Below are 23,128 nucleotides of genomic sequence, written 5' to 3'. Positions count from 1 at the left end.
CCCTCACAGTCCCACCGCCAGACGACGTGCGGGGGTGCCTCGGCCTGTCAGCCGGCCCGAGCGGTGCCGCCCCGCTCTGGCGCCTTGGGCTTTGGGCTGAGGCGGGAGGGGGTGATTCTCGCCCGGGCCCCTGCTGCGGCGTTTCCCTCCGCTGCCCGTCCAGTGAAGCCGCCGTGTTGGCCTCTCCTGGGAGTGGGTGAAGCGGCGGGGGGGGGCCGACCGGAAATTTTTGCGGGGGAGCCCGGTCAGCTAAGGGAGAGCGCCTGCGGAGGGGGCTCCCGGGAAGGGGTTTTGTTTTCTTTTCCAAATATGTGATTATGGTTATGCATAAAATAGCACACAAGTAAATTGTAAACTCTTTACTACCTCTTGTGATTTGTGTGATTGCTGCTCTTCCTGCAAACCAGTGTTTTAATATGTAGTGAAGATTTATTTCTCTGTGTTATAATAGTGCTCAGTGGTAGTTCAGAACTGAGCTGTGTGGAATTTCAGTTTGTAGGTTTTTAAGAGAACGGAAATGAAAAATAACATTTTTTAGTAAGAATTACCTATTTACGGAAATACCGATTGCATTAACCAGTGAGATTTGTTTCTTTCAGAATCCAATCAAACTCATTCCAAGCACACACAGGCCATGCTTTGCTGTGGTTCAGAATCATTGATCTGTAATATTGCATGGTTTAGCTCTGATACATGTGAACCCTGTGATGATACAACATGGAGACAGGAGCCTTCTCTAGTGGAGAGAATTTTTTACAACTAGTGTTTATTAATTTTTTTTTTTTCCTTTTTGCCCCCTCCATCTTTCTTTTTATTCTATTCCTCATGCTTTTCAGCACAAAAGACTTCACTGTCTCCCTTTCCTGACTCTAAAACTGATGTAGTGTCTCCTTCCACTGAGGTGTTGAACAGGTGAAAAAGTACTGACTGAGAAATGTTTAAATATCGTGGTAATGACAATGATAAAATGTAGTTGCTTCAATATTCTCTGGAAGATTTCTGACAACAGAAAGAATGGCAACCCCCCGGTAATAGGGGAATGACAGTTGGCTCTGGGGAGCTGCACTGCGGTGACACCAGAGGTGCTCCTGGTGACCACAGTGTATTTCTCTGTGGCCTGGGAGGCTTAGGAGCTTGGGTGTAATTCCTAGCAGCAGCTGGGGACACGTATTCATGCTCTAGGTCGTGTAACCTAATTAACTTGCAGAGCTCTAGGGAGCGGCGCAGTGTCTTTGCTGGCGTCGGCGTGGGTCTGATGCAGCCAAATGCAGTGCGCACAGCTGGACCCGCGGCCGGGGCTTCATCCTCTCACCTGTCCCAGGAGCCAGAGTGCGGCAGCACCAGAAGCAGTTTTGCTTTTGTACTTTGTTGGAACAGAGCTCATTTGTTCCAGCTTCATCACACCAGTGATGCCATTGTTAGCTTGATGCTGTCTCAGAAACCTTCTGAGGCTGAGGGCTTGAGCTGCCTCTGCGGCCAGTAGTGGAGATCTGACAGTTTATCCAAAGCGCACGTGTGTACTGTGATAAAAACCCATAGTTGTGTGATAGGAAAAGAAGTACGTAAGTATTTAATCCAGGAGATATCTCTGTGTTTTAATTACCAGTTTCTGTCATTTATAGGGTATTCTTCAGTTGTACAGTGTGATTTCCTACCTAATCCTGCCCTGCAGTTAAAATGCTAACTTCAGTAAAATTGTTAAGATCATTTCCATGAAGAGGTACTTCATTGTCTCACAAAGGTGAAGCTGAATTGAGAAATGAATTCTTACATAAGCACCCGCTGGATAATGATGCTCCTGGCAAGCTCTTGTGTTCCTTTCTCCATTTTTGCTGAGAAAGAACAGGTATTTGGTGTATGTCTTTGAATGAGAATGATTTGATGAAACCCATCAATAAAAGCCAAAAAAAAAAAAAAAAGCTTTGATACCTTTTCGCCCTGAAGTTGGCAAGACTCAGATGGCAAGAGATGCTTCATCTCTCATACAGAAGGTGGCTTGTGGCAAAGCGCTGTTTGGCTCTTTTTTGGATGAGCTGGAAAGGCAGGCTGTGTGGACACCCTTCCTGAGTCAGGCGCTTGGGGATTTGCCTTGACTGAGGATTTAGTTGGAGCTGTGCAGATTTCATAAGTATTTTAGTGAAGTGATATCTGTAGTTCTTTTGTTTTGAAGGACAAAATAATAATAATGTAATATTGTATTTAATACACTGTGAGATAAAAAATGTAAAATTTTCCATGTCTTTAAATGTCTGCTCCTGTAAATGGAACAGAATTATAACTGTTGCGTCAAGTGTAGCTTTAAAATATGAATATAGACCATAATTCTGGTGTTATGAGCTGATCTACTGAGAGAAGCTGAGAGGCATAATCTACTAAATCTGTATGAAACTGACTTCTGTTGTTTCAAGTAAGGAGGTAAACTGGAAGCCAACCAGCCTAGTGGAATGGGACATTGCCTTTCATTTTCTAGAAAATTATATAAATGCCTTTAAAAGAATATTTATAGTAACGTTCTTAATGGTTGAGGTTGGGTTTTTTAGAACAAAGAAGTCTTACGTTAGAAAAATACAAATTGCACGTTTTACTCCGCAATTTCCACTCTGGTTTTGAGGAAGAGAGGGCATTTGACTTTATGCTAAGAAAAGTGGTTATGAAAAACTGTTGCTGTGAGTTTAAACTCAATTTACATTTAATTTTAAAGTATCTAGTTCTTGGTACACTTAATATAATTGATTAGAGTGAAGGCTTAGAAGGCATTATTGCACTAGAAGTTTTGGTACTTTAGTCCAGAAAAGAGCATGAAATATAGGTAACATCTGGGTAGGGAGTACCTGGGGTTTTTTACTTGCATGGTTTGCTAACCTCTTCTGTATCAAGTTTCTCGTTCTGGAAAATGAATTCCTTTTGACCTGTACAATTGGAAGGGGATTGTACAGAGGCAGAGAAATTTTGATTAGACATTTATTTCTAAAATGAGGTGAAAGAGTGCTACTTTGCATTACAGTATCGTAGTCATGCTGAAATTGCAGGCTACAAGAACCTGTGTTTGTTCTGAAATCACATGCTGTGTGCAGTTTGCTAATAACTTAATTGGTTTGGAGGTGTTATCGGATTCTATTTTTGAAAATGGCACATTGTCTTCTGTCATTTGTTTTTTTTCCAGCTAAGAAAATTCTCTTGAATTTGATTTTGTTTTGTAGCAGTAAAGGTAATTAACTTGCTTTACTTGGATCTATGTTTTCACAGAAGAAACCACACTTACAGCTGTTTAGAGAAAGAAATGGTTCAATATGCTAACTCAATTTAGCACCTGAAAACAGCATGACATTTCCCAGTCTTGCATCATTGCTGCTAAAATTCAGTGGTTAAAACTGGAGGAGTTTTGTCTATTATGAATAAAAATTAAATAAGAGTTTTTACTATGATGGCAAAATAGTAAAATAATAGTAAAATTTTAGTTAGTATTTCCAAACCTCATGAATGTGTTTAAAAAAAAAAAAAAAAGTTCTTGTGCTGGAACAGGTGAGGTTGTTCTGAAATGAGAATTGCTGTTGCTGACTGGCTTGTTTCTCTTGCTGTTTGGTGAAGTACCCTCAAGGCTGTTTTCTTGAGGATGTGTGTTGGTTAAGTCGTAGTTGGCAGAATGCTTTAACTGCTATCTGAATTATATGGGATAAAACTTCTCTAGTCTTTGAATGAATACTTTGATTCTGAGGTAAGGCCTGTTTGTGCTTAGAGTTTGTGAAGCAGAACATTCCTTGTCCTAGAGTTGTTTTGTGGGTAAATTGGGAACTGATGGTTTGAATCCAGTCTGGGACCTCGAAGGCAGATAAGAGGATGTTGTTGATACTGTGTTTAAAGTACCTTATTGCTACTAAATTGACTTATTTTTTCTTTTTTTTTCTTTCTTTTTGCAGGCTGGAGCTCTTGATTTATTGAAGGAGCTTAAGAATATACCCATGACCCTTGAGTTGTTACAGGTGTGATTTTCTTATTGTTGTTATGTTGCAAATATTAACTCCGTAGTGATGAAGGTGAAGCCAGCAAATTTGGAAGAAAGTTGCACTGTTAAAGTAGATTCCGATGTAGAAACTCCTTGGAAGAATCAGTGTTCTTATAGGGCAACTAGTCTTATTTCACCCCAATTTAGACCACTTATCTTAAATGTTTTCTTTCAGTAGGGAGCTCTTAAAGCTTATCTTTCTGTTTAAGTTGAAAATGGTGGATTTTGTCATGTTCAGAGGGGAAGAACTGCTTATAAACTTACCTTATGCATAATCTTAGGTTCTTACTAACACAAATGTGGTTTCCTTCCTTCTGAAGGAGAATGCAACTGATTACAGCTGATACCTTATGTAGTTAGTTCTGGTTATGGATTGTGAGGAGAAGCATAGTTCATACTTTCAGGCAAGTTGTATTTGACCATTTTCTCCCCTGTTTTGCTGTGGTAGCCACTTAAATTGGAAAAGGCTGAAAAGTATGTTTTTTCTAAGTGACAATTAATGGTCACAGATGCAGAATTAGCTATGCAGTTCAAATATTAAGTGTCAGTAGCAATGTCATTCTTGACATATGCATCTTATATATTTGCAGAATGTACTTCGTACATTATTACTAATACTGTTTGTGACAGAAAATAGGAATTTGAAAGTGTCACCTTCGTGCATGAATGAGCTATGTTCCCTCCTAGCTTCTTGTGCACCTGCACGCTAGCAAAGCATGGGAAGTTGAAAAGTCTGGGATTGTCTTAGCAACAGCTGAAAACGTTAGTATGTTACCAACATTCTTCTCATACCAAATCTTACACTAAATCCAGGAAACAGCTCTATTCTAGCTACTAAGAAGAAAATTATCTCTATCCCAGCTGAAACCAGGACACTGTCTGACAGTAGGTCTGAGAGGCTCAGGTATTTTGACATACTCTTGAGTAGTAGATTGACTCTAGCTTCATTAAGAAATTTCTCTAAGTATCCGCCTCATTTAGCAACGTTTAGTCTCAAATTTGCATTATTTTTGTTGAGAGATTTATAAATATGTAAAATCTTCTGAAAATTTTCTGCATTAGTCTCCTAAATTTGCTTAAGCAGTGGAGGACTCAGAGCAACAGTTGAAATGCGAAGTAATCCCACGCATCACTCTGGTAGTGGATCATTAGTGTGCTGATATCAAGAAGGGTGATCATGAGAAAGTGCAAGCACTTCCTCTGTGCAGCTTGAGCTATTTAGTGATGTGTTTGAACTGATGAAATGCAGGACACAAGTGAAAAGCATACTTCCACGCCCATTTTTAAGCTGTTTTGAAAGCAGGCTCTATTGAGAAAAGCACTGCTAGCTGTTATGATGGTTTCATTGTTCATGTGTAAGAAGAAAGTGATGATTTTTCCTGTAACATGACTGTTGCTTCAGTCCAAGCTGGTGATGTCCCCTGAACAGTTTACAGGTATGCTGTGGTTCACAGCAGTAGTTTGGACTTGTGCTTGTGTCTTTCTCGCCTGATTTTTGCCACAGAAAGCTTAAAGTGATTACAGACAGTAACGTGACTGCGTCATATCTAACGAGTTTTATGTAAGCAAGCTGATCCTTGCTCAGCTAGGCAGGGAGCCAGCAGCCTTGCTAACACATGATTTATCCAGTGGTCAGAACGGCAAAGCAGTTTAGCAGACACGCAGTATTAAAGGCATCGCAGTACTAAAGGCATCGTGTCCCTGATGCTAATTGTGGGTAACACGCAGCTAAACAGTGAGTGAGATGGATGCTCTTTATTTTAGCAAACAGGTTTGTGCCTATGCAGAACTAGGCTGTGATGTACAGTCCTTATAAATTTTTTCTTGCCAGTTCATTGGCGAGCCAGGGAGAGCTGGGAACCTGGAGGCGGTTATTCTTCAGGGGTTGATTTGTCTCTGCTTTGGTCCAGGTGCTCACCAATTCTCTGTCCTCACACTCAGTTACCCTCTCTTGTGTGATCAGAAGAAGAGAAATTTCTCCAATTAATTTTGAGTTTTACTCAAGTTTTGAGTTTTACTTACCTAAGTAAGTCTCTAAGTTGGTGTCTTTTTGCTCTCTGGTTGTGCCCAGTTGTCAATGGAGGTTGAGGGATTTTTTTAGACACATTTTTCTCATTCAGGTATGGTGAGCATTTTATGGAGTTCCAAGTACATGTTACTGTTTATTGTCTGAACATAATGTCAGGAGTAGGTGTTTAAAATGGCGAGTTGGCCAGTACTGTTAGTCTGAGTGAGCAGAGTCCATCTTGTGACACTTCAGTTACAGGTGAGTGACCATCTGTTTTCTTGAATCCAAAATACGTGTTTAGAGCTGATGCTCAGACCTGAGGTTATTGGATGTGTTTCCTTTGCTGAAATAGCTACTGAATACTTTAGTGTACATTTCTAGTCATTTAGCACATCTGTGGTGCCCCAAAAAGTGTTGTGTGGGTTGTAAGGAGTAATTTACAGGAACAAATCATCTCAGTTTTTAGCAAGTCACAAAGATTTACATTTTCTTTTAAAAGAGAAGGAAAATTATGATGAACTACTACAAAAGTAAGTAGAATAATTTATATTTACTGAGACCCACAAATGGCAAATGCAACAAAACTGAGCATCTTAAGAACAATTTTAAAAATGTAGTCATCAATCAAAATATAAAATGATAGTAAAATACTTATTTGTACTGTTAAAGGCTTTTCTCCTCTTTTGAAACTAAAAGTGTGGAAATGTTCGACTTGTTAGATTAACACATTAGTCTGAAGTCTTCTAAAATGAAACGTGTTTCTGTGGGACTAAATTTCTGTCCTCATCTCAAGTTTTAAAAGCATTGGGTTGTAAATTAATCTCCTTTTCGCTCTGTAGGTGGCAGTAGTGCCAAAGGTTTAAAGCCTGCCACTCTCTAGGCCTTTTCAGAGAGGTAGGCTAGTCTTACTGTTTCTATAACCGTCTGTGCGTAAGATTTTAAAGAATCTCAGTATTGCCAAAATTATTAAGAACCTAAAACATCGTCACTCCCAACTGATATTACAGCTTCTTCCACAGCCACTAAATGGCAATTTTAAGAGTATGAAGTCACTGGAGCAGTTGGCAAGCTTCTGATCATGCCAAAACATAGATACAGTCATTGTTTCACAGAAAAATTAGGTTTTGAGGCTAGAACCTTTGCTCACAATTTTATATAACATTAAGATGTATATATGATTTTCAGTTTGTTAGATGTTTTGAATGTTGTACTTAGTCTAGGTAAGTAGTTCTGCAGAGCTTTTTGAAACGGTTTGGGAGCAAAAATGTTCTGATTGACTCTCCTTAACCCTCCTGCCCACCCTCCCCCTCTCCAGCTTCTGTGATGGAGACAAATGGTAATGCTGTTGTATGTCTTTTTAGAATGTCCACGTTGTTAAAGTAAGTTTTGTAAAGGCTTGCAGCATTTCATCCTGTTATTCTTAAAAAAAACCAACCACGAAACCAAAGAAATAAAGATACTTTAGAGAAAAAACAACGTCAAAGTACAACTTTATATATGTTTACGTCTTTAATTGTCTTTATGCCACCTTTTATAGTGTATATTTTTATTTCTGTTGCAGTCTACCAGAATTGGAATGTCAGTGAATGCGATACGCAAGCAAAGCACAGATGAAGAAGTTACATCTTTAGCAAAATCTCTTATCAAGTCTTGGAAGAAACTGTTAGGTATGGCACCACAAACTTTTTTTCACCTGCCCTTCCGTGTTTTAACTGTGTGCAGTCTTGATTTGAATCCTTGACGCTGCCTTGCTTTAGACATATTTGTGCTCCTGTGCAAGTATTGAAACTTTCTGCACTGATGTGGTTGTGTTTTTCACTCTTTGACTGTCACCAGTGCATTACTGTGAAAGTGTATTCAGAGAAAAAATTAATATATTCTTATTGGGGCTGGCAAGCAGTAGGAAGCCAGTTTCTGTGACATGACTCATTTCTGAAGTCTCGTTGCCTACTGTTGAGCTAGAGTGACTGTATTGCAGTACTAAGCACTAACGAACCTGTTCTTGACTGTTTCCTTTGTCAAATATAACATGTTCTCTGAAGAACTTGTGCAAAGTCTCAAATGAGAGTGTGGAGGCTTTGAAGTTTGGCTATGAAGTCATTTGTGAAGAGAAAAAAGACAGTAAAAATTTGACATTAAAAGTCTGTTAGTACTTACAGGTAGTGAGAAATCTGCACTTTCTAAAACCTTCATAGTTTTAAACAACTTACTGATTAGTGAGAGAATACTTTTTGATAAATTTCCTTTAAAGCAATAAATGCAGTTAATGAAACCTTTCTGTTAGCAGGGTTTTATTCTAGGGTATTTTGTAGTACTTAACATATTTGAAAACACTCAAATCTCAAACTGTGTCCAGCTATTTTTGTTCATACACTGTGGTATACTCAGTTTAGTTTCTTTGTATCTAATTTTAGATAGATTGAGGAGGCTTAAAATTCTGAAATAGAAAACCGGTTACAACATATTCTACTGACCTAAACATTTGCCATTCTGTCTATAAAAATGTGCTAAATACCAGGAGGTGTTACAGTCCCCTGTCATTTAAAGTCAGCCTCATTTTTATCAATTGGGAAGTATTTTATCAGATACTTTATTACTCTCTTGTGAATGGTGTAGAAATGACTTTGTATCTATCTGACAGTATATGTATGTAGAAATGGACAATTTGTCACAGTTTTCAACTTTATATTCTAGTAAGAATCAACAGCCTCTGCAGCAGATGTATTTTTTTAACCCACCTTTAAAAAGTTAGATGATAGAAGTTAGGTTAGTTTTAGTAATCAAATTCAGATAGTACTAGATATCCTGATAAAATGCTTTTAAAAATCATGATAATGACTTTTATGATAAATTAAATGCATACTTTATAAAGGTTGTGATCAGAGTTCACTGATAAATAGTGAAAATTATGTATTTCTTATGTTTAAATTTTCATTTAGATCTTGAAGTCCAACTGTATTGTATGCAATGCATGAAAGTGTTAAGATACTTAATTAAGTATCTTAAGTGGCTATCCAGGAGACAGGAGCAGGAAACTGACCAGTTGCAAATGAATTGTTTTGTTTATCTGTCTTAAATTTCAGCTGTATCAGTTTTTTAGTCCAGCTTGTTTGGAGTTACTGTTTCCTGAACAGGGTTTGTGGCAGTAACATGCATTTGGGGCAAGGTGGGCATTCCCCTTTTTATGGCTTGCCACATTCAGGTTGTTTTAAGACACTTGGGAGACTCTACCTAAGGCTGCTTGCATCAGGTGTAGTCAAACGTGTGCGTAACTGGAAGGTAAATAGCAAATATTTTACATTAATCAGAACTGAATACTTTCTTCTTGAGGCAGTGGGTATGTGACCTTTGTTCATGCTCTAATTTTTGTTACAGGTCAGATACTATTGCATGTACATTACTGTGCCAGGTCTAGTGTAGTTGCGGTTGTGCACTTATTACATAAAATCAAAGTATTCCTGAAAATACAGCACTGCTTGTGTTCACAATTTACGTGTTTAAATTCTCCTTGATTGTAATTTAGGCTTTATAATAAAGCATAGTAGGGCAAACGTTTCACTTCTTGCTTCATTGCTCAGTAGTTCGTTAGAACTTAAAATCTCTGAACTGTGGAAGATTGGGTGTCTGGGCTGTGTGGGAATCTTACAAGGTACTCTTATTCTGTTTTATCATTAGTTTTGACTTTCTCAGAAGAATACGAAATACTGTATGTTGAGCTGCTTGAGAAATCAGTTTCGATTATGCTGTTTATAGTGCATGTAAAATGGTACGGAGCAAAGATGGCAACAGAAGCGGACAGCTGTTAATCGTACCAAGCATTGTACTCAGAGATCTGAAGTCTTTGTGAGTTATTTTTATAAATGACGTTTTGAATTTAGGCAAGAACTGTCGACTGTTCAGGCTGCATGCACTGTTTAAGTTCAATGCTGTTGGAACTTAGGTTTTAAGAATGCATGGGAAACATGAGAAGAAATCCAAGTAAGGTTGTGAATCACCAGATGTTTGTGGCTTGACCAGAGCTATGCCAGGTTACCAGTGGTTTTTCACTGGGGGTGGGAAGCTGCCCAGCAGAGCAAGTATCGTCTGAAGTGACTCGCCGAGTAAGCTACGGTGGAAAATAGCTTTCAGATGCTGCTGTGAGAATGTTAAACCACACAGCCAAGTTGGTCAGAGTTCACATAAGGAAGCAAATTCTGCTCTCAGAGTAAAATACTGTTCAGTTGTAACACAGGATTTGCAAACAATTTTGGTTTTGCCAAGTAGCTGAGTATATAGAGTATAGTATGCAGATCATTAATCTGTGCATGGCCATTTAGGTTATGAGAAGTGTTCTTTTTATATTAAAAAACAACAAAAAATTCTTTAAGAATTGTAACATTCTCCATCACAAATAATTAATTACTGAACTCTAAGAGTACACAGTGAAAAAGAATGTCCAGACCTCTGACTAAGTAAACTGAACCCCAGTAAGTTTATGTACTGAACTGGAAATGCAGAAAGATTGGACAATCATCTTGACATTAAGTGCACGTGTAAGCATCTGTTGCCAGTAACAAAACCTAAAAATGGGGCCACAAACATTTTGAAAAGCCTATTTCAAAAAAAGTGCATGCCTGAGTACTTTTATTTTAAAAGAATATTTAAGTGCTTAATGTTGTCAACAGAACGTAACACCAGCCAGACTTCACAGATTACTTTGTTCATACAATCCTTTTTCATTTCAAACCTGAGTTTGATTCTGTTGGAGCAAGCTGGTGCAGTCTAGGTCTATCTTACAGGTATGTTAATGCTGTCATTAGGTAAAGTTGTTCAAAGACATCTAGTAACCTACTGGCTTTGATAAAAAAAAAATGGTTATTGACAAAACAAGTTCCTAAATTACAGTCTAACTCTTAGTGTTTAAGAGTATTGTTTACTATTGATAGGAAGAGTACATGTCTTTATAAGATAGCAAGTAGAATAAAGTGCAAAAATAATTTCAGTAATTTCATTTCCATAGCAAGTATGAGCTGTGGAAATCACTCCCTGTCAAATGGATGTTTGGAACTGTTCCATGCACAGTTAGATCTATATTTTGTTAGGATCATCGGTGGAGAGATAATAACACATGATGCAAATGACATCATACTGTATAGGAGAAAAACTATGTGTAGCAAAGAAGTTAGTGTCATGCTCTTTTGTCGCTTCTGATAAATCTTTTAAAATGGCAAACAGTTCATGATTTTATTGTTTATTAATAGATTTTTAGATATTCTTCTTCTCTATGCTACTACTACGAAGAAGCTTTTCTGATCTTACCTTCACATCTTACTACATCTTGCAGAGGAATTGCTGGCAAGTGTAGCTGTCTGTGCATCTCAAGATCAGGGTCTGGAAAATGGGGCCTAAAGAATTATTAAATATGAGAGTCATTGTTAAGTTAATGACTATGCCATCTGTTACCTGTTCTCATATCTCTTTCCTTTAACTTACTTGAACTGAATACTTGGAAAACTTTCTAAGTTTTGGTGGTGATGTCTGAATCAGTAGCATAAGATAACCCACTAAATTAAATTCTACACGTTTCTAGGGAATAACTAGCCACCTTTCATTAACATTTCTGAAAAATTGTTCCTTAAAAAAATTTCATAATTTAAAGTTATAAATTAGTAATTTTTTATTTCTTGTTACTAGCAAATGTCTTGAGTTCACTTGTAATATAATTAGAAGAATCTACGAGGAAGCTATTGATGGCTTCTAACATTCAGATCAATTATGCCATCTCTGGCCATATATTATTACCTTAAAAATTTTTATTCTGGTAGGAAAGAATACTGTCATGTCTTGCCCTGGAGCGATTATTTCACTGGAAAAGGTAGAAGTATCTTTCAAATTAATTGCAAGTCCCAGATAGAAGCTGCGCTGCAGTAGGTCAGACTTTGGTAGTCCTATTCCAATGGCTAATAGTCGATTCATGTTACTAGCTTGTTCTTTTAAAAAACCATTAATATAAATCAGCTTATCTTACTTAAGAAAAAAAACCTTTTTTTATGGCCTTCTGAAGCTGCACTAGCTAAAACTTATTTTGTTAGAATTTCTGTTGTTGTTTGTAGTTCCCATTGGCTGTCAGTTTTCCTTTGCATTAGAGTCTGGCCATTGAACATAAAGTAAGTTAATTAGTAGGGACTTCTAGAGGTTAGTTGAAATGCTGTCTAGCAGGCTGTTAATTGCATTCTGTTTTTTTAATAAATACAGTATTTTGATAAAATAAGAAATCCTTATTAACGTGTGAGTTTAAGAATAACTACTGCTTGACACTGGATCTCCTCTCCTCGGTGCTTTCCAATTTATGGCCCATAAGAGTGAGTGACTTAAACACTTAGGAGACTATTTCGAGCAAACAGTGAATATTGTTAACTTTATTTTCAGGTTTCTGAAACTGGATTAAACAGAAGTGTCTATAAGCTTTTTTATAAGTGATTAAAGAAATTGTAGTTTTGGAGACATTTGCTGAAGATGGTCCAGTTGTCTCAGCTGGTGAAGTTTGACCTTGGTTTGAGAAATGCTTGCATAGACTGGTCTGCAGGTGTAAACGAAAAGCTAAAGAGTTTGATAAACTAAAACTAGGTGCTAGCTGTGCCATAGTGATGTATTTGATGCCCAATAAGCAGGAGATAACTAGTTCACCTCTTGAGTTTGACAGTTTGTGTGCCAGAAAAAGTATGGAGGTAAATGGGTTGAAGCAGAGCTCAGCTCTAAGTCAGCTGTGCTGTTCTGCAGAACCTGAGCTGTACCCCAAGGTACCTGTTTGATCTCTGTTTGTCTTAAAGCCTCTGACAAAAATGATCATGTACTTAAATAATGAGGGTAGATGAGATTAGGTGCATGTTTAGAATATTTTTTTAAATTATATATCATGTAAGTGTTTGTTGCCACAGAGAATAGTGATGTGGGTATGCATGTTAAAAATGGGATTTGTTTTCTTTCTCCGAGTATTGTGCACTTCAGGTGTCATAGTAAGGAGCTGCTGTGATCTATTCAGTTTTAGAACTTTGTTTGCTTTCTTAGTGAAATTGCTTTTTTGTAAATAATGGTTGATTAGGATTTTTTGAATAACACCTTTATCTTACTAAAGACAGTCAGTCCAAGTACATTATTTTAATTTTCCTTTATTTCTTTAATGGAGAACTTTATCAAGGATTGAATTCAAAGTTACAAACAGTGGGCGAGGGAGTCACCAAAGTGTTAAGCTCTTGAAGGCTGGGGAAATATTCTGGAGAAGTGTCTTTGTGTGCCTGCCTGGTTCCTGTCCTGTTTTGTAGGCATCTCGGTTTAGGTCCAGCTGGAGACAGGATAGTAGATGGGTGCTTGTTCTGATCCAGTGAGGCAGAGGGGTTAGAAGTTAAAAAGAGACCAAAGAATGACTGATTAAGAATATGGCTCTATGTGTGGTTTCCTTTGATGATGATGAGTTTTTAACAAAGTGATATTTGATGTGATAAATTCCTTAACTCAAAAGTTAAGGAAAAGATCAAAATCCTGTTTAGTTTAATATCTTTTCTATGTAGGTTTAAATGTAAATTGTTCCTATTAAAAATGTACCAGTATGGTCATTTTCTACTCTCTAGGGGGGAAAAAAAAAAAAAAAAAAAGCTCAGTGCTTGACTTAGAGACCTTAATTTGTGTGTTCTGTACCACTGAGTTCCCCTGAGAAATGGGATAGGACTCTTCTGGAAATGAGGATCGTTTTAGATGCTTAAAGAATGATTTAGATACCTAGTTCAGGACATCTTTATGGGAAAGACTGAGCATTATCAGATTTTCCTCCTTTTCTTGATCTGATTTTAGTTCTTCTTAAAGTTTGCAATATATGTCTGTGGATTCAGAAGTGCAATGGCAGCTTTATGAGGGCTTAGAGAGTGGAATTCACAAAATCTGTCAGTGATTGATGGCAGTCTCTCTAGGCTTTCTCTGTAGGCAGTGGAGAGTCAGCCTTTCTAAGCAGGAGCTCGATTTAGCCACTCTGAATTCCTGGTGTATGTGGTCTCACGAGGCTAAAGTTAAATGTTGTGATCGCTCTTTTTCATAAAGGCTTTTGTCTTTATTCTTTATAAAATTATCATTAAACACAGCCTGTATGAGAGAGGCAAATTCAAATATTTTTAAACACTAAGGCAAATAATTTAAGAGCTATCACAGAAAATACTGTATGCATGTCTGGAAAACTTCAAAAGTGCATGAAAATGATCTTGATATTTTTTGGCAACCATGGTAGCTTTCACACCATGGTTTCATTTGGTTCAGTCCTTTGGTAGAAATCCTGTGAATATAATAATGACACGTATTTAGTAGGAACTTATATGTAAACATGGAAGACAACCCCCAGAGACTTGATGCAGTAGTTTAAGAAGTTATTGTCTGCCTCGTGCAGCAGAGTTGGGAAAAATAAATCATGAAAGTCTACATTTTCATCATGTCGTCACTGCCAGTTTAAGCAGATGCTGGACTTGAAGGATCTGAAGTGTTGTCATATTTTCCATTTGCTGGGTTGGGGAGGGTGTTGGGGAGTGGAAGGCTGTACTGCAAGAGAAGGTCAAGGCAGAGAGTGGGAGCTGATAGCGTTTCCAACTGGTTCAGGAGGAATCTTCAAAGATATTTTACCACTGCTTTGAATTGGTTACTATTTCTGGGTAAAAGAGTTTCTCATGTTTTGTGTTTCCAGATGGACCTTCGACTGATAAAGATTCTGAAGAAAAGAAAAAGGAGCCTGCATCTTCTTCACAAAACAGCCCTGAAGCAAGAGAAGAAAGGTGCTTAATTCTTCATGACTATACAAATAATCTCGCTGCATGTAAATTAATATTTGACTATTTAGTCCAAATTTGTTATATTAGAGACAGCCTCCGCACTCTTTACGGAAATACATGGATTTGTACAAGAAAAGGTGTGGTGTTAGGGAAGTAAATCCTGCTGCTGCTGACATTTAAAAAAGATGAAAGCCACAGGTCAAGAAATGGCCAGGCTAGTTATTTTTTATTCCATCTGTCTCATCTGTCAAATACTCCTTCCTCTCTCCATACTAGCACTGAGCTTTGGGAACTGTAAAACAACTTTCAGTCACAGCTTTGTGGTAATTGCGTATGTTAGAGGTTTAGAATATTACTTTTGTCTTAGCTGTTATGTTTAATAAACAATCTCATTCTGCACTTTTTTTGGTGAACACCAAGTATATGTTATCAGAAGAAGGAGCCCCTGTTAATGAGCTGAAGAGCATTTGCAGAATACTCTCTGCAAGCCCATTTCTTCTATACATTTCTGGTTTTAGAGAATCTGTTTCTAGCAGCCATTTTCAAGTTGAAATTTAACCTCTAACCATTTGTCCTGGTGCAAGCTGAAAACGTTTTGGTTTACGATTTGCGAAGCTACATCAATTAATTGATTGTGACTGTGGTACCACTTCAGTACAGTAAGCAGACTGAATGCAATGCATTCTCTGCAGGCTGGAGGTTAGTGTTATGTATCTACTAGTTTTTGAAGTCAAGTTCCATGGAGAAAAAAAAAATCATGTTAATGTAGAGAAATGAGAATTAAAACTTGCGTATCACAAAATGGAAAGAAATACCTGCTGTGTCTCTATTGTGTGGAATACCCTGGTGAATATTCTAAAGACACTTTTAAAGTTGTGTTGACCCCAGAGCTGTAAGTAGCTTTAAGAAGGTGGCCTGTGTTCTTTTTTTGGAATACCATCAAATGTATGTAGGAAAAGAGCTGTGTTTTACCCTGGGACAAAATTATATGAAGAGAGGGGAAAAAACATCAATATTAGTTTTCTTTTTGCCTTTTTTTAGCAGTTCAAGTAGCAATTCCAGCAGCAGGAAGGAGGAGGGTAGTGCTCCCTCAAATTCTTTCATCTCTTCTTTTCCCCGGGCTCCAAGCACTTCGGATTCTGTACGGGTGAAATGTAGAGAAATGCTCTCTGCAGCTCTCAGAACAGGAGGTGAGCTCTGTAGACTGTATGTTCAAGTTTAACTCTTTCCTTCTCTGTTTCAGTCCTTCTTACTCTATTTTTCTCCTGCCCTATAGGGTAGAATAAACACTGTTTGTGACCATTTGTGTGTGTGTACCCATAGGCCAGTTCACCCAAGTTGCAAGTAATGAGTACCCTTGACAGCATGGGAGCGTATTGAAACACATTTTTGTTGCTGATGATACAGGACATTTTGTGGCTTCTGTTCATCTAGTATCTTGCCTACAGTGGAACTTCTTTTCAGGAGGGTTCTTGCCTCCTTAATGCCTTAGCTCAAGCATTGCATTGTCTTCAAGATTGCTGTGGTTTATTTCGTCTAATTTACATGTTTTATGACACATCGCTGCTTTCAGTTCTTTTAAATATCTAATAATATTGTTTCTGTTATTTAATTACTACGTTTCTAATGAAGTCTCTCTTGCATGCATGCAAAACATTAATTGCTTATGCTTGCATTGTGTGGATTGAAAGAACTGACGAACCACAATACAAAATGTTTTGTTTTTGTAATAGTCTATTCAGTGCACAGATACGCTGTGGAGATGGGTATTTGCCAAGCCTATCAGCGTATTTAAATTTTTTTTTGTATAGCAAAGTTTTTTCTGTTGCTACTTGTGTTTGCAACTTGGTGTCAAAATTTTTGTTTTTGTGAAAGATTTAGGGTTCTCCTTTTTTAAACTTCTGTTGCTCTTCGCTTCACTTATTTTTATTCTTCCAAGTAATAAGTTAACACAATTTTGAAAGGATAAATATACAGTAAATTAAACTTTCCTATACAAAAGGAAAATTCACTGCAATTGTGTCATAATTTGCTGAGTTTCAGAGTTTTGAATGGTCTCTCAGGGATATAGAACTCTGATGAGATTGTCAGGTTGCTGATATTCTAATATTTGTTTTCTTCAGATGATTACATTGCTATTGGTGCTGATGAGGAAGAGCTGGGTTCTCAGATTGAAGAAGATATCCTTTGTTGTACATCTATGTGCTCTAGAACAATAATATTTTTTAAAAAGTATTGATGATGTTCTAATTAATTAATTTGGTCTATATATTGGATATTTTAAAATTTAATTTAAAACAAAAATAGCAAACTGCTCAACACAGTGCAGAAATTTAGTGTTTAAAAAACCAGCACAAACTAAATTATTTGCTTTAAAACATGTAGGAGTGTGTGTAGGTGAGCATGTGTGGGTTTTTTTCAGTTCAGTATGTTTTCCGTGCAGCAGCAATGTTACATCTTACTGAAACATTCTGACATAAAATGCTGGGCTCTTCTGTGTTATTTTTAAATCTGTTCTTGTTAACAGTTGTAATATTTTCCTAATGTCTTTATTTCATTTTCTACAAGTTTATTTCTAAATGAATTTTTAATTTTCTGAAGGGTTGTTCTTGTAGCCGTGTTTGACATGTTACAGAGCAGAGGTCTGGGCTTCTTTTTATTTTAGGGTGTTTTTAATGGGGGTATTCTTCAGCATAGAAGTAGTCTTAAGCTTCAGGATTCTAACTTGCTAATGTCCTTTGGTAATGACAGTCGGCCACCATTCCTGTTAAGGAATTTCTTGTTTCTGTTGCAAACCTCTTTTAAAATTCTGTTAGTGAGCTGCCAGTGTTGGAATATTTGGTTTAGAAATCAGTTAATCCTCAGGGTGGGGTCAAGGGACTGGACATATTTATGGGTGACTTTTCACAATTTCAACTGAGATCCTACTACCCCAAACTTCACATTTCACTAACCATGTGCTAAACTATGATTAGGCTTCAGAAGGACATGAAGTCTGCTGTGTTGAACAGGAAAGTAACCGTTGGTTGGAGGTGGGGTGGGAGAAAGACTCAGTCAACAGTGGAGAAGTCCACTGATTTAGAAAGTTGCCCCCAAAAATAAATCCTTTACAGTGCTGTTTTACTTGTTAATGTTTTGTTCCTTAAATCCAAAGCACCTATTTTTCAAGAATTAAAAAACACTGATATGAAATACAAAAATAGGGTACGAAGTAGAATAGCCAATCTCAAGGATGCGAAGAATCCTAACCTAAGGAAAAATGTGTTATGTGGGAACATTCCTCCTGACAAGTTTGCCAAAATGACAGCAGAGGTAAGTAAAGGATAGGTCTTGAACTTTTTCCCTCCCTATTGGACTTAGGTCCTGGCCTGTATTTATTAGCCATAAAATAATTTATGTAAGCCACCCACGCTTCTGAAAGACTGTGGCTTGTTTGTGGCTTGCACAGGCTGAATTAGGCGGGGCTGTGTTGGGGCAGAGGGAATGAAGGTGGTGTCTGTTAATGGTGGTGCCTAAATATCTGATTTTGTCTCTAAGTCGGAAGGCAGGTAAGCTGTCGTGCAAATTTCCTGCACAGGGAATGTTGTGCTGTTTTGAAAGGCCACATGATATATCGGTGACAGTTTTTTAAGTTCAGGAAGATGTAAATATGTCTGGCTACTGACTCCCAGCTGCTTATCTGTTCACCTTTCTGGATATGTAACTGTTAGCTTGTCTTGCCATTTATTTTTCAAATGCTTGCCTTTGCTGTTATACTCCTGTGCAAGGTATAGCACTGTGGTTTGAAAGATCAGTCCCTCTCCTGTTTGCATTTTCAGTATTCATTTAAAGCTTATCTCAGATTTGACAGAATACTTCAAATTATTTTGAAGGAAACTCTTCACAATAAATAGAAAAAGCCCTAAATGATAAGGGAAAGAAGCTAGAAGAATTGCTCTTTATATGAAATTAAATTTACGTTATTGAAAGAATATTTTGGACACTTAAATACCAATTCCCATTCAGATGCTCACTGTCTTTACAAATCAAAATAAATCTACGAAGTCAAATGCAAAATTCAGTTTTGTGGGAGAGAAAAATGAAAGCACGGTTAACATCTGATTTCGGTTTTGCAGTTCTGCTTGTATGTGTTGGATTCTTCCCTCCCAAATCAGGTATAAAGGAGCATCTTGGAGACATAAGGAAATTAAATTTACGATCACGTAATGAAAACCAAGTAATGAAAACCATGATTAGCTTTATTCTGAAGGAATGGTTTGGGTTTGTGTGTTTTTTGGGTTTTTTTTTTGTTCCTGTAGCTTTGTGTACACGTCAAGGCAAACAGAGGCTGATGAATGTGTAAAGAAAAGTAGATTATATCTTCAGTGTGTATTTTGAGCTTTTTCGTTCTACATGTGTGTATGGACGCAAACATACATTCAGTGTTGTCCAGTGCCCATTCTTTGTTTTAATTAATGTTTCGGATTAAAATGTTAATGGCTAAAAACTCCCTTAGTGTTAAAATTACCTCTAAAGTGAAACAGTATTAATGAAAGTTGTGCATTTCACATCTATGAGGGATGTGGACTAAAACTTTATTGAAGAAAGATAGAAAACCTTTTTTTTCTGTGCACCCTTGATTACTATACATTGTGGATATCCTGTACATTGAAAGGAAAATTGGTGAATCTGAGCTCTTTGGTTAGTGTTTTGAAACTAAACGTATATGACATCTGGTAACATATGGTAAATTATGGCCACATTGTATTTCTCAGTACAAATATGGGAATAGTTAAAATAGTGTAAATTTTTCCTACAGTAGTCTTTTGTGGGTCAGTGAGGTAATTATGGAAGGATCTAACCTAGGGAGAGGGCCTTTTTCCTCCTCTGGAGAACTTTAAACTACTCCTCTACTTTGTCTCTATTAAATTTCTGAACTTCAGAAATGCATTTGCGTAGAAATATTTCTAGGTTATTGATATTGTAACTTTTACTGTTTGTTTTTTTTTGTTTGTTTGTTTTTTTTTTCCAGCTGGATAATGAAAAGGAACATTTTCAACTTTTTGTAGTTTCCGTGCTGTGAAATATCCAACTTAAGTCATGTAAAGTTAACATGTGTAGAATTTCTTTGCCTTTCAATAGAGTTGTTGTTCATGGATTCTAGATCAAAAATGGTGTGTGCTTGCACAGTAGTAACAACTTGTTTAAAACAAAATTTCTCTACTAAACTCTCTTCTCTTTGTCCGTAACAGGAAATGGCAAGTGATGAGTTGAAAGAAATGCGCAAAAATCTGACCAAAGAAGCTATCAGAGAACACCAGATGGCTAAAACAGGCGGTACCCAAACTGATCTGTTTACATGTGGCAAGTGCAAAAAGAAGAACTGTACATACACCCAGGTACGTGGTTCCTCAGACTCTTCATTTGCCTTTTTCAAAGCTTAACTCCTATATAAAGAACGTCAGAGAAAAAAGTTTCAATTACAAAATGAAATTTTAACAAAATGCTAACAAATTACAATATATGTGGAGACACTGGGATCTACTTAGGTGTGCTTATGTAAAGAATGTTTGACGTGTTAAATTTAGCAAAGATTTTATGCAAGTCCAAGTTGAATATCTATATAGCCTGAAACATCAGTTTCTTTGCAATGTTGAATTTTTGCTAATTCTTATTATCTCTTATTAATATGGTTTTATGTGGAAGAGAGCTAATTTGCTGTTTTCAAGGTGTGTAAACTTTTCCTTGTAGAGAGAATAAATAGCAGAAAATAGTGATACGTATAAAATATATAAATACACATATTTATTATACATATTTGTTTATATGTATAATCTATGATTTGACTAATACTGGACCCTGATTTACAATCATTCCTACAACCTTTTTCTATTTTAATTAGGAGATACGTGCAAAGAAGGGCTTTAAATTGTTTAGGAGTGCTTCAGGGAATGAAATTTTGATCACAGGATCAGCTGTGTTTATAATTTCATATTGCATATCAAATGCTTTAAGTAGGAAGCTGATTTTTCTGTCATAAGACTTTTAAGCCTTTGCATCAGTAAACATATGTAAAGCTCTACTGAACATGTCGTTTTACTGCAGTATCTTTTCCTAGAGGTATGTGCGTAGTTTCTATGCCAAAACTGATATTTTAGTGCTTCTAAATCTGTCAAAATATGTAGTCTAGACAGAAAGAGTTTCAGCTGATATGGAAAGTTAACTTGTATTTTTATCCAAATGTGTTGATTTTAAACCTTTACATTGAATGCATACTAAAAAAAGTTGAAGATAATTTTCCTTTTCCACTCTGGCTCTTGCCTTTGCCAAAGGTTCAAACCCGCAGCGCTGATGAGCCCATGACAACGTTTGTTGTCTGTAATGAATGTGGAAACAGATGGAAGGTAAGTCTGTGAGACTGCTCTGCACTTTGATAGCAGATAGGCTGGCTCTGTGCTTCGTTTTGGTTTATGGTGTAAAAAGGGGAGATCGGTCAGGACGTGGACTTAGTCCTTGTGACATTTAGTTACCATACTGCTTTGCCATACCAAGTGGTGGCAAGTCACTGTGTTTAGTCACTGTGTTTTCTCTTTCTTCACCCAAAGATTAACTATTTTTAATCTCTGCTTTGATGAGCGGAATAGGCCTTTTTAGACCTTTTGTTGTTGCTTTTTCTGGGTTTTTTTGCTACTTTAAAGAAGTGGGGATAAAAAAGAGATGACTGCTGCTATATTCCTGTGTCAGCACAAATGTAGGGCAGTGATAACTTGATTTAATGTTTGGTTTTTTAAGTTCTGGAAGTGGGAATTATAAAAGCTTCTGCGGAACTCTCAAGCAGAGAGAGCAGAAAAAGCAGAGAAACACTGAAATGAAGGCCTATAAATTTAAAATTTAAGGTGTGATAGAATGCAATGTGAAGCATGGTACTCTCATCCTGTTATTGTTCTGTGTTAAAAATGCTGTGGCTCTACAGAATCGTCTTGCATAACAGAAGATTACTGCATAAAAAAATTTTTTTTAATGCATCTTATTTTATATGTCTTATTACTGAACGTTGTTCAAATCTATGTGCCAAATGTCTAAATAATTTGTAAAGCTTAGAAATTGTTTGATGCAGTACCTGGAAAAGTTCTTTTGTCCTTAAAACCTTCTGTAAGGTGGCAGTTACAAAAGTGTCTGTATAAAGATGCTTGAGTGAAGGAATGGTTATGATATAAGTGAATGCGTTAACTTGTAATTTCCATATCCTAAATATGGTGTCATATTTCTGTTTCTTCTTGCAAAGATTAGAAATAAACTGTATGAAGATCTCATAAAAATTCTTTTCTTTTGACAGTTCTGTTAGAAGAAGTTGTCAAGACATCTGGACCAGTATGAAAGAGGATTTTGTAATTAGCTTTAAAAACTAGGCTAAGCATCTAGCTTCCTGCAAATGAGAGGTTTTCTGGGTTTTTTCTTTTTTTTTTTTTTAAAGCAGCATACAAGCCTGAAGTTAGCCTTTGTTTTGACACAACCATCATTTTCTTAAATGCCTTCCTATAGCTGATAGTCGGTAGGGCCAGGTTGCTCAATTGTATGGTGAATGTTAAAATATTTTTTCATTTTTATAAGTAAGTTGACATTAAACTTTTACCAATGAAACATTTCAGTAATTGGCTTGGTTTTTTCGAACTTTGTGTATAACGTACTGTGTTTTTTGCAGTCTGAAACACACATGCTCCTCCCATACGTAATTTACCTCTCCACATTTGTTCAGTTGTAAGAATGGAATTTATTTCTTGCTGCTGTGTTCACTAGTCTTGCGAAGAGAAAAGGTATCTAACTTCATCTAATTATATTAAACTTGGTTGTTAACTAAATCACAATTTAGTTAACTTTCTAGTTTGTACGTACTATTTCTGAATTAGAACTAATTTTATGGTCATGGGGTTTGGAAATTTATTAGTGGATATGATGACCTCTTCTGCAGTGGTTGGTTAAGCTTGTTGATGTAACCAGCTTTGATCAATGCAATAGATTTTATTTCCAGAAGTGTGTATTTTACATTCTGTCAGTAGGTATTATTTCTAGGAATGTCTTAAAATGGTCGGTTAAATCTGATTTGAGTGTTCAGTTTTGCTTAATGTGCTTGACAACCAAGTTCGGTTTAGACTTTGTAAATAAGCAAAAGCATTGCGTTGTAGGCTGTCCTGATAACACCAGCTAACCAGTTCATCATAATAGAAACTGGCTGGGGGGGGTAACATTAAATTCACTTAATATAAATGACATTTATTTTCTTCATGAATTGAATTTTGAGATGTAGAGTATCCGATGTCAATCAGAAACCTGCAAGTGAGAATAAATTATTAA

The 23,128-nt window shown here is 36.8% G+C and overlaps 1 protein-coding gene across 1 annotated transcript; it reads left to right on the top strand.

Moving 5' to 3' along the window:
- Positions 1–1,958: 1,958 nt before the first annotated feature.
- TCEA1 (transcription elongation factor A (SII), 1) lies at positions 1,959–22,641 on the top strand. The gene is made up of 10 exons (XM_010074652.1): positions 1,959–1,991; positions 3,918–3,980; positions 7,573–7,678; positions 14,713–14,800; positions 15,839–15,987; positions 16,921–16,977; positions 17,955–18,109; positions 20,029–20,175; positions 21,109–21,180; positions 22,113–22,641. Exons 1-10 carry the CDS (start codon positions 1,959–1,961, stop codon positions 22,119–22,121), a joined length of 879 nt encoding a protein of 292 aa, XP_010072954.1. The 3' UTR covers positions 22,122–22,641.
- The last annotated feature ends 487 nt before the right edge of the window (positions 22,642–23,128 follow it).

The sequence above is a fragment of the Pterocles gutturalis genome, unplaced genomic scaffold, assembly GCF_000699245.1.
Source record: "Pterocles gutturalis isolate BGI_N339 unplaced genomic scaffold, ASM69924v1 scaffold32482, whole genome shotgun sequence".
NCBI lineage: Eukaryota > Metazoa > Chordata > Aves > Pterocliformes > Pteroclidae > Pterocles > Pterocles gutturalis.
This window is presented reverse-complemented; position numbering and strand designations above follow the sequence as displayed.